General features: G+C 42.1%; 1 protein-coding gene across 5 annotated transcripts in view; it reads right to left on the bottom strand.

The window, feature by feature from the left end:
• Positions 1 to 12,294, bottom strand: part of LOC117353893 (coiled-coil domain-containing protein 201-like) — a 38,353-nt gene that overhangs the window by 10,786 nt on the left and 15,273 nt on the right. For 4 of the 5 annotated variants that reach the window (XR_004538063.1, XM_033930386.1, XM_033930389.1 and 1 more), the window contains one exon: positions 10,011 to 10,112. Coding sequence is in view for 4 of the 5 variants with exons in the window: in XM_033930386.1 (XP_033786277.1) it covers positions 10,026 to 10,112 (87 nt within the window). In the remaining variant the exon portion in view is untranslated. Of the gene's footprint in view, positions 1 to 3,148; positions 3,494 to 10,010; positions 10,113 to 12,294 lie in introns of those variants that run through there. The other variant, XM_033930388.1, reaches the window with a different exon arrangement.

The following is a 12,294-nucleotide window of genomic DNA, read 5'->3' on the forward strand; positions in this document are numbered from 1 at the left end:
TATTAAAATATTTAAAGATTTAGGTTCAAGAAATTTAGAAATTGAACGGATCATTCGCAATCTGTAGAGGCAAGATTTGATAATGTTCTAATATGTTCATGATAGGAAAAATTTTCGTCAATCATAACCCCAAGTATTTTTAATGAAGAGACTAAATCTATATGAATGTTATTAATGATAAAAGGAGTAGCTAGATTTATTCCTTGTTTCCATGAGAATAGTATTGCTTTTGTTTTAACGATATTTAATGCTAATCTATTTTCCGCCAGCCAATTTTTAATTGTGTCGAGTTTTTTGTTGATCTGAGAAATTTCTTCTGAGTGTTCGGAATTTAAAGAGTGAGACAGTTGAATGTCATCTGCATAGGTGTATGGAGTAAAGCCAATAGATTGGCATAAACTTAATAACGGTGAAAGAAAAATGTTGAACAATAAAGGTGATAATATAGATCCTTGAGGAATTCCATAGCTGAGGGAGTAAGGTTTTGAACTTGTATTGTTGAAATGGACTGTATATTGTCTGTCTGCTAAAAAAGAAACGAACCATTGTAAAACCTGGTCGCAAACACCAATAGATTTTAATCTATCTAAAAGTACAGCATGGTCTATCGTATCGAATGCAGCCGATAGGTCCATAGAAAAAAGTATAACGGAACTATGATGATCTAGGTGATAGTTTATATTTGTTGTAAGCCCGATCAATGAATATTCTGTGCTATGGTTTTTTTCTAAAACCAGTTTGATTCGGATGTAAAACGTTGGTTGATTCGACGAAGTCAGACATTTGTTCAAAGACTACTCTCTCGGTTAATTTAGCCAGAAATGGGATGTTAGTGATAGGGCGGTAATTTGAAACTTCCTCAGAACTAATTGTCCGATCTTTCAATATGGGCAAAATTTTTGCATTTTTCCAAGATACTGGCACGGAACCTGTACTAAGGCTTTTTAAAATAAAGGAGTGAATAAAGGGGCCTAAGTAAGAAAAAAAAATTTTAATAATTATTGGAGGAATAATTTCTGATCGTGAACCCTTGATGTTAATTCTTTGGAAAAGATCTTCAATATTTTTTAGAGAGGGTAAGTTAAAGGTGGAACATTTAGCAGTGGGAAGATAGGTATTGTGAAAATTGTCAGTAGAATCATCTGACACTAACTGATCAAAATTTTGGCGGATATCTCTGATTTTTTTAAGAAAATAGTTGGCGAGATCTTGAGCTGTTGGGTTTTTACTGTTGCCATCCTTCTGGGAAATAGGAGCAATAGATTTTAAGATGGAGTAAAGAATAGATGGATTTTTAGCCTTTGATATTTTGTTGGAGTAATACTTTCTTTTGGTCCGATTGATTTTTGTCTTGTATAATGATGCTTGATCTTTATAAAACTAAATTTTCAGCAGATTTGTTTTTACGCCATTTTCTTTCGAGTGATCTTAGCTGTATTTTGAGTAAATACAGTTCTTGGGTAAACCAAGGATTTTGGATTTTACGAGGCGAAATGATTTTATTTATAATAGGGGCTTTTTTATCCAATAAATTTTGAATCGCTGAGTTCCAGGAATTAAGATGTTCCTCGAGAGAGTCAGTTTGTAGATTAAAGATTTTTGGGTTAATATATGTTGAAATATTTGTTAATTCTAATTTTGAGTAATCGCGAAAGGAAATCTTATGTTCTTATGTTCTTACTTTTTCTTCAGTTAATTATGGGGAGGGGGGAGGGGGAGAAAATGATTGTTTTTTGAATTATTTGTGTATTTAAAGTATGTGTAGTGTTTATGTTTAAATTCAATGTATGTCACTGTTAACATTTGAAAATTAATAAAGATTTATAAAAAAAAAAAAAAGACTCAAGGCCAAAATGTATATTAAGCTAGTATTCTGTAAAGGCTGTTCCACATGGAATAGCCTTTGTAGAATTCAGGCTTAGCACAGATCATCCTAGTGCCTTACTTTGGGCAATTGATGTGAAAAGAGTATGTTTGTGAACAGTAGGTACTCTTTCACAAGAATGCGTGCTCATATGAAGAAATTGCACTATTGCACTATTGACAAAATACTTGGCCAAATAACTAATTCTTTTCTTACTGATTATGTTCATTGTTTATAGTCTTTTGTAAACCGTGTTGAACTTGCGGTTAATAAGCACAATGTTATGTTATGTTGACAGCACATGAGAAAATACAAAATTGGACCTGGGCACTGAGGGAGGAGAGTTAGGAAGAGAGAAGCTGGAGGGTGGAGTAAGGAGAGTAAAGACAAGAGAAGAGACAGGAGGACTCTAGTCATGAAGTGGGAGAGAATGGGGAGATGCCGAGGGAGATCCTGGACAATGGGGAGAGGGGGAGGGAAAGGCAGGAGGTAGGAAAGAGAAGGGCAGGAGAGGAAAATTAGAAAGGAAAGGAACAAATATGCGATGATTCAAGATGAAAACAGAGGAATTGAAGAGGAAGTAAAAGAGGTATGGGGAGCTAATTAGAGATAGGAGGGGAGATAAGTGACAGGGAAGGTAGCTGGGACTGCTGAGGTTACAAGCGGTGTATGCGAGGAGTGGTGTGAAGTGTTGAAGTTTGGAAATGGGGTTCTTTAAATTGAGTGAAAGAGAAAGGATAAACAGAAGTGTGGAGTGTGTGATGCAGTGGTTAGAGCTACAGTCCCGGCATCCTACACTGCTCCTTGTGATCCTGGGCAAGTCACTTAATCAGATTACAAATTTAAAAATTGTTGTAAATCCTGTCTCTCACTTCACTGAGACATTCTTTCCAATTTTATGATTTATTGTCCTTCTATTTATGAGATATAAGTTCATAAATACTCAAATTTGTTTTCCTCTCTGTGCTTTTAATCATCTGTCTATTGTTAACAAATCACAGTCACTGTGTTATCAGGAGGAAAAAGCCTCAGATCCTCCTATGCCAACAGCTGAATACACTTGCAGGCACTACTCAAAAGGGAAATCTCATTGGCTTAAAAACCTCCAATCCCTCCACTTATTATTTGGTGAAATGCACTGAAAACTGTGTACTATAAACAAACACACTCTGTGAAAAGTCAATCTTGCAATCTCTTTGGGATTTATCCACAACTTCACTGTGCATTAATATTCATGTGAGAAAAACAAAAGAAATGGACACATCTTTGTCTGCTCATGCAGTGTTGATTACAATGCTTGCAAGGTGCTCAATCACTGTTTCACCGTTCAACTATCAGGTGTTCAATCTCTGTTCATTCGTTCCGCTGCCAACTTAGGCTAGCCACTGTTACGCTGAGGCTGCTTCAGGGCAGTGAACTTCTGCCATCGTCGGCGCTGCCACCATAGTGAGAGGCATAACCAGCAGAAGAAAGGAAGTCATTGGTGAGGACCCACTTGGAGAACTGTGTTCAGTACTCTTCAAGTTCATAAAAAGACTTGAGGCAGTTCAGAGGAAGGTGACAAAAATGGTATTGGGTTTGTGCCGTAAGACATATGAGAAGATAATAGAGAACTTGAATATGTATACACTGGAGAAAAGGAGAGAGAAAGGCAATTTGATAGATATTTAAGGACATCAAAGGTATTAATATTCAAACAAACCTCTTTCAGAGACATAGGAGCAGAAGAACTTGAGGAAACAAATGGAGGTTACAGGGAGATAGACTTAGAAGTAACGTCAGGAAATGCTTTTTCACAGAGAGCATATTGGACACTTAGAACGCCCTTCCAGGAGAGGTGGTAGAGTGAAAAATGATGAAAGAATTAAAAAGTGTGTGGGGTAGACACAGGTGATACCTGAATAATGTAACTTTACCCCTCTCCTTCCTCTTAATTATCACTCTCAAGTTTGTCCCGTCCATGTCCTTAATGTACACTTCCCTTCTCCCTAACAAAACTTTACTTTTATAAGCATAACCTTTTATCCCTATTTTACATTTTATTGTAAACCGGCTAGATACCCGTTGATGGTCGGTATATTAAAAATTAATAAACTTGAAACACAACATGGCTATTGAGGTGTTTTCTTGGGCAAGAACTGAGACCAATACCAGACCGACATTCTACAGTCTATGTTCTGCAAATAGCAAAAGACTGAAAGAAGATTTGGCAATTCCAGCACTGGGGAAACTGAGGCCGAGGTTGGTCAGATTTCTGTAGTCTGTGTCCCTTAAATGGCAAAAGACACGCAAAGCTTCATCAACTCTAGGGTTGTAGATCACCTTATTGTCACATGCGGTAAGTGAGGGTGCTGTGCATCTCGGTGGAGAGGAAGACATCTTGACTGGTACTTAGAGTCTTGGTTATAATCTCATATCATCCCCATCGTGTTTGGCTACCTATATGGTTGGCATGAAGACTGGTCAACCGGAATTTAAGCAGGAGTGAATGGGGCCTGCACAGAGTGGTGGGCATGGTTCTGGCCACCTTCATGAGCAGACTGGATGGACCATGCTGGTCTCTATCTGCTGTCATTTATTGTGTAACTGTGTACGTGCACCTAGACTAAATATAGGAATATTATATATTTTTGAAAATCCTTAGACATGCATATTAAACATTCATGAGCTATGTTCTTGATTAAATTACATAATCTAGTCCTCTTCTTCACTGCTTGGCACAGGAATTCATAACATAAACCCTTTAGGGAAACTTCAATTAATTTTCAACTATGCTGTGAATCAACCTTACCATCCGGTATCCAAAGAAAGAATTTCAATTTGAAAATCTTGATCCCTCAACAGTTTTTCTTTGTTCTGAGTCATTACACTCTAAGATCAAGTAACTAAATATGAGTTTTCTCATGAGATTGTTGAATAGATGTTGGCATGCCTTGCCAATGTTTATTTTGTTTTCCTAAATGCTTACATTGCTGACTTAGTTGCATGCATTTCTTGGCCACTGGTGCATGTGATAGACAAGTGCTCAATATTTCCTAAACTCAAAAAAAGCTCCAATTAAGCACTCAAGGTGACCCTGAACACATGAGGGAAATTCAATAAATGGAACCCAAAGTTAGCTACCAGTATGATTCATGCTAAAATAGTATTCTGTTTAGGCTGTTTTGCATGGAATGACATTTACACAATACTTAGCAAACATGTCAGGCCATGAGCACGGCATTTAGCTTGTTTCTATAAAAGGCTCCTTCTGTATATAGAATCGAATGTAGCAGCCGTACATGGCATAACATCTAGGTGCATCCATTTAGGCCAGAGAAAGCCAGGCCTAAATGCCTGCGCCCAAGTTGTCTGCAGATCGAGTATATTCTATAACAGTGTGCCTAATTTTTTGGAATGCTTATGCTCCGCCCATGCTCCTCCACTGGCCCTGCACCCTTTTGAGATTCATATTATAGCATGTGCTTACAATGTTATGTGCATAACTTCCAATTAGTGTCAATTAGCATCAATTTAATAGGTGTTAAATTGTCAATTTTTGGCACCAATTGACTTGTTCAACGATTAAGCTGTGTGCACAAATCAGCTGTGTGCACCAATTTGCACACACACACAGCATAGGATGCCATATATAGAATGTGGGCCTCCGTGCCTAAATTTGGGCATGGGTGTTTGCCAAAAGCTGGTGCAAATGCTTGTGCCTAACTAGCGCCATTCTTCAAACTTGCCTTTCTACGACTGGCTGGGATATTTTGTTTGTGAGCGAGCAGAGACAGCCATGCTACTTCCTGAAGAAGGGGTTTTTTTTGTACCTTTGAAACGGAGCCCCGTTGGACATTATCAGCATGCAGTTCTATTGAGCTTACTCCTTACTGTGATGAGGAGAAAGCAAATGTGCTAAACAAATACTTCTGTTCTGTGTTCACAGAAGAAAATCCTGGAGAAGGACCGAGATTGTCTGGCAAAGTTACACGAGAAAATGGAGTAGATTCTGCGCCATTCACGGAGGAGGGTGTTTATGAGCAACTTGAAAAACTGAAGGTGGACAAAGCAATGGGACCAGACGGGATCCATCCCAGGATACTAAGGGAGCTCAGAGAGGTTCTGGCGAGTCCTATTAAAGACTTGTTCAACAAATCTCTGGAGACGGGAGTGATTCCTGGGGATTGGAGGAGAGCGGATGTGGTCCCTATTCATAAAAGTGGTCACAGGGATGAAGCAGGAAACTACAGGCCGGTGAGCCTCACTTCAGTTGTTGGAAAAATAATGGAAGTGTTGCTGAAAGAAAGGATAGTGTATTTCCTTGAATCTAATGGGTTACAGGATCCGAGGCAACATGGCTTTACAAAAGGTAAATCGTGCCAAACGAACCTGATTGAATTTTTTGATTGGGTAACCAGAGAGCTGGATCGAGGACATATGCTAGATGTAATTTACTTGGATTTCAGCAAAGCCTTTGATACAGTTCCTCATAGGAGGCTGTTGAACAAACTTGAAGGGCTGAAGTTAGGACCCAAAGTGGTGAACTGGGTCAGAAACTGGCTGTCGGACAGACGCCAGAGGGTGGTGGTTAATGGAAGTCGCTCGAAGGAAGGAAAGGTGACTAGTGGAGTCCCTCAGGGTTCGGTCCTGGGGCCAATCCTGTTCAATATGTATGTAAGTGACATTGCTGAAGGGTTAGAAGGAAAAGTGTGCCTTTTGCAGATGATACCAAGATTTGTAACAGAGTAGACACCGAAGAGGGAGTGGAGAATATGAAAAAGGATCTGCAAAAGTTAGAGGAATGGTCTAATGCCTGGCAACTAAAATTCAATGCAAAGAAATGCAGAGTAATGCATTTGGGGATTAATAATAGGAAGGAACCGTATATGCTGGGAGGAGAGAAGCTGATATGCACGGACGGGGAGAGGGACCTTGGGGTGATAGTGTCTGAAGATCTAAAGGCGAAAAAACAGTGTGACAAGGCAGTGGCTGCTGCCAGAAGGATTCTGGGCTGTATAAAGAGAGGCGTAGTCAGTAGAAGGAAGAAGGTGTTGATGCCCCTGTACAGGTCATTGGTGAGGCCCCACTTGGAGTATTGTGTTCAGTTTTGGAGACCGTATCTGGTGAAAGACGTAAGAAGACTTGAGGCGGTCCAGAGGAGGGCGACGAAAATGATAGGAGGCTTGCGCCAGAAGACGTATGAGGAGAGACTGGAAGCCCTGAATATGTATACCCTAGCGGAAAGGAGAGACAGGGGAGATATGATTCAGACGTTCAAATACTTAAAGGGTATTAACGTAGAACAAAATCTTTTCCTGAGAAAGGAAAATGGTAAAACCAGAGGACATAATTTGAGGTTGAGGGGTGGTAGATTCAGGGGCAATGTTAGGAAATTCTACTTTACGGAGAGGGTGGTGGATGCCTGGAATGCGCTCCTGAGAGAGGTGGTGGAGAGTAAAACTGTGACTGAGTTCAAAGAAGCGTGGGATGAACACAGAAGATTTAGAATCAGAAAATAATATTAAATATTGAACTAAGGCCAGTTACTGGGCAGACTTGCACGGTCTGTGTCTGTGTATGGCCGTTTGGTGGAGGATGGGCAGGGGAGGGCTTCAATGGCTGGGGAGGGTGTAGATGGGCTGGAGTAAGTCTTAACAGAGATTTCGGCAGTTGGAACCCAAGCACAGTACAGGGTAAAGCTTTGGATTCTTGCCCAGAAATAGCTAAGAAGAAAAAAAAAAAAAAAAAAATTTAAATTGAATCAGGTTGGGCAGACTGGATGGACCATTCGGGTCTTTATCTGCCGTCATCTACTATGTTACTATGTTACTTCATTTTGATGGGAGGGATAAATACTATGCTCTTTTTTCACTTGTTAGCTTTTTCCAGCTTGTTTGCTTGTCTGGCTTTCTTGAACTCTGGCTGCTGTGTACCCTCAGGTTGGGGGACAGAGACGGCCTGAAATTTTGATTTATGATAAATATGTTTGTCATTGTTTGGCACAATTATTGTAGTGCATTCAATTAACACTATGATTCAGCCCTGGGATGTTTCACATGTTGGGTGTACGATTGTGGCAGCTGTGCGTAAGGGAGTTTGGTTCCCCGTTGCGGGCTGTGAGACTGAGAACTGTCTCATTCACTTTCAAAATTTACTTAACATTTATTGTTGAATTGTCAGGACCGTTTCGGTCCCCCACCCTATTGGGACGAGGGGGAGACTTGTTCTTGCCTTTAGTCTTTTTGTACTCCTCCGTTGGGTTCTTTTTGTTTAAAATCCTTTGTGCCTAACTAGTGGCAGTTAGGCCATATCATCATGCCTAAATTCTGGAAATGCGCCTGATCCACCCATACCCTGTCCATGGCCATAACCCCTTTGCAGTTGCATGTGAAATCTAGACATGCATGTTATATATATATATATATATATATATTATAATAATCCTCTAAGCGCGCTTGCGCACTTAGGAGGATGTGGGGACCTGACATGTGCTGTGTCCGTCCGTGGCCATATTCGTCGGCTTGAGGTGCATGCGCCAGTTTGGCGCATCGGGCGACATGGAGCGGCACTGGCGGCGGCTGGCGGGAGGAGGGCTCATGGTCCTGCCACCGCTGCCGCTCCTGTTCAAAGCGGCCTGCTGAGGTTTGCGGCCAACTGTAGCTAACCTCGCAGGCCGCTCTCCATATTGGTATCACGTTACCTTTGATGCCATTATTTCAACCCCCCTCCCTCCGTGTACTTCTACACCAGGGCTCCCCCTGAATGCCTGCCCCCCGAAGGCCTGCATGTCCCCCCCCCCCCCGCCCCGAAGGCCTGCATGTTTTCCCCAGCTTTCCCATGGCCTGCCGAAGTTTCAGCTAATTATCGTAGCCTGCAGAGAGGATCGCCGGTGCTGTAGCAATCTTTGCAGGCTGCCGTTATCCTCAGCAGAACATTCCCTCTGCCACAGTCCCGCCCTTCCTCTGATGTCAGGGGCAAGATTGCGGCAGAGAGAACGTGCTGCTGAGGATGACAGCAGCCTGCAAGGATCACTACAGCACCGGCAATCCTCTCTGCAGGCTGTGGCAATTTAGGTAAGAGAGGGAGGTCAGGTGGGAAGCTGAAAGACACTGCAGCACTTCCCAACTAACCCTCTTCCCTCACCCCCTAAAGCAGGAGTGGCAGTGGCAGTGGATGGCCAGCAAGAGGCAGCACTGTCGCTCCTGTTTTAGAAGACCTGAAGGCATAGGGAGGAGGGTTGGTCACTGAATCAGGAGGCCAATTTTTATTTTGTAAAAAAACGAATCGATTCAAATTGATTCACCTGAAGTGAATCAGAAATCGGGCAGCACTAGACAATACAGCATTCAATTTTACAGACGTGTGCAAGTGCCATTGGTACAACAAGCTCATGTACCATGACTGGAGGATAGAAGTGTAGTAAGGACAGTAAGGAAAGAGAAGGAAATAGGATGTCAGGGAAGTAGTGAGACAGGAGAAATGGAAGAGATAGGGTTAAGAAGATGGAAAGTTGAATACTAAGTGAAATATAAGGCAGACAGAAAATAAAGAAAGAGGAAATATGTCAGATGTGTAGTGAGAGAAAAGAAGAAGATTGGAGGAAAGTAAAAACAAGATAAATGGACAGCTCCCACTGGAAAGAGAATATAACATAGGAAAACAGAAAAAGAAAAAAAAAAGATTCTCTAGTGTAGCACAGTAGTTAAAGCTATAGCCTCAGCATCTTGAGGATGTGGGTTCAAACCCACACTGCTCCTTGCCACCCTGGACAAGCCACTTAATCCCCCCCTCTATCCCAGGTACATTAGATAGATTGTGAAACCCACCAGGACAGACGGGAAAAAATGCTTGAATACATTAATGTAAACTGTTCTGAGCTCCCCTGGGAAAAAATATAGAAAAAATGAATAAAATAAAGTATAATAGATATAGCTTATGAGTAATGATTGGTAATATTATAAAGAGGTACAAAATAACTTAAATCAGATATGAAATGTTTTATGAAAACACAAGCAGAGCTACAATGATCATCAAAGATGCTGTTTCAGTGAAGCAGCAGCACAGGAAAGTAAAACACAGGTAGAAAGGAAATTGTTTGAGATCATTAGAAGCAACCAGGAATATAGTATACTTTTGTTTATAGCTTTGTCACTGGAAGATATACCTTTGAAGTATTTAATCAATCTTCTTCAATTACTAGCTCATGGGTAGTAGCTTCTTCGATGTTTTTAAGCTGGCGGATTTCCCATCTTCTTATTTGTCTTTGCTGCATTAGTGGAAATAAGAGTCATAAAAGACTGAGGTATTTTCCTCTATGCTACTCTCTGGCACATGATAATATATTTGAATAAATTATTCAGATCTACCAGATGAGAAATAAAATGCGCCTCTAAATATGGGCTTTGTAATATGTTAAATAAAATAAATGAAGTGTTTCTGAGGTCACATTAAATATCATGCTATACTCACACCATTTATTCAGTAACTGGTAAAATCCAGGTCATTGTATGAGTATAAGCAAGCTCTCTTTACCCCACACCTCTTGGCCATGTTGGATAATAGAAGGGCCAGCCTTAAGCAGGGGTAACAGGGGTGGCTGCATAGGGCCCCATATTCCTAGAGCAGGGCTGCCCAAGTCCGGTCCTCGAGATCTACTGGCAGGCTAGGTTTTCAGGCTATCCACAATGAACATGCATGAGAGAGAGATTTGCATACCAAGAAGGCAGTGCAGGCAAATCTCTCTCATGCATATTCATTGTGGATAGCCTGAAAACCTGGCCTGCCAGTAGATCTCGAGGACCGGACTTGGGCAGCCCTGTCCTAGAGAGTCCTGGGCTTAAACTTGAGTCAGCTTTACAACTGGGAACTGACCAAACATTAAAGCTCCATTTCCCTTTCCATCTCCCTCTCCTCCCCCCCCCTCCCTCTTGGTAATCGTGCTCCTCAGCACGGTTGCACTAAAATTTCTGCCCTGGCACTGCTGGTCAGTCCTTTGATCTCCCTCCCCCTCCCCTTTGGCTTTGTGCTTCTCAGAGGGATAGCACCGTTTTATTGTCTTTTCAGCAATTAGAGAACTCCGTTTAAATAAATAAATAAATAAATCCCTAACACCTCATTTGAAATCTTAAGTCCAGGGTGGGGGGAAGGGGGGCCACACAGCTGGTTCCCTCCAATTGCTAAGGCCCCTTCAATTGCTAAGGCTGGTTCTAAAGAGTGGAGGAAAAACTACTGTACCTATCAAAATGCTACTTCTGTGGACTTTGGTTTTATAAATGAATGTGTGTCACTCTTTTACAGTGACCCAGCCTCTCCCCTAAAAAGAGAGAAGGTCCAGTCTGAACGGATTTTATTGATCAAATCTTCCAGATAATACAGTTGAAATTAGTTCTCTCACCAACTCCAATTAAGCACAACGTGGACACAAAAACTGACTGCCAGATCCGAAGACTATTGGGCTAGATTCATGAACCTGCCCGAACGGGGCCCGATCCGTGCAGGTCCGATGAATTCTCAAAACGCCAATATGCAGATGGGGGCGATTGGAGGAACGCCCTCATTTGCCTGCCCGGATCGCTTTATAGCGATCCCAGCACATCTGTAGATGGTCTGAGCATACGCTGGACCTCCAGGCCCGGCAGAGTTTGGGTTTTTTTTTTTCGTTTTTTTTAAATTGAGCCCGTGGTTTTAACCCGCTTAAGCCCGCGGGTTAAAACCACGGGCTTCACTGTGGGAAAGGTAGGAGAGTCGGGGCAGGCAGGCGATCAGGGCAGGCAGGCAATCCGGGGCAGAGGGAGAGTCGGGACTGCAGGAGGCATTCAGGGCAGGCAGGAGATCAGGCTAGCGGGAGAGTCTGGGCTGCAGGCAGGAGAGATCGGGGCAGAGCAGGCAGGAGAAGAGCATCGGGGCAGCAGGCAGGAGAGATTTGGAGCCGCAGAGAGCAGAGCGTGCAGAAAGCAGGGCTTTGGAGAGTCGGAAAGACATTTTCAACTGGTCCCCAGCTTCTTGGGGTGATCGGCCAGCCAAGTTGGTTTGGAAAATTTGGTTGGTGAATCACGTGCCTGTCTGCTTTGCATGCGTTTTTCATCATTTGCATGCACGGATTGGAAGCGGATCGCAGGAGAGGTTAGTGAATGGGGCCCGAGGGAAATTTGGTTGCAAAGGGGGGGTCACAAACCGATTGGTACATGATCGGTTTGCTTTGTGAATCTAGCCCATTGTCTGGAAACTTTAGTTTTCAGATGCAAGACAGCAGCTTTCCTGCTAAGCAACTCCTGCTGGGGTTCTTGCAAGCATTATGTATTTTTGAATTATATGTGTTTTCGTGTTACCCTAGTTCATAGGTAGACTAGAAATGAAAAAAAAAAAAAAAAAAGAGCATTCAATCAATCAATCTCACTTTCAATCATGATGGACAGGCAGGTTGGAACATTACATTACATTACATTACT

The sequence above is a fragment of the Geotrypetes seraphini genome, chromosome 2 (assembly GCF_902459505.1).
Source record: "Geotrypetes seraphini chromosome 2, aGeoSer1.1, whole genome shotgun sequence".
In the NCBI taxonomy this organism is placed as follows: Eukaryota; Metazoa; Chordata; class Amphibia; order Gymnophiona; family Dermophiidae; genus Geotrypetes; species Geotrypetes seraphini.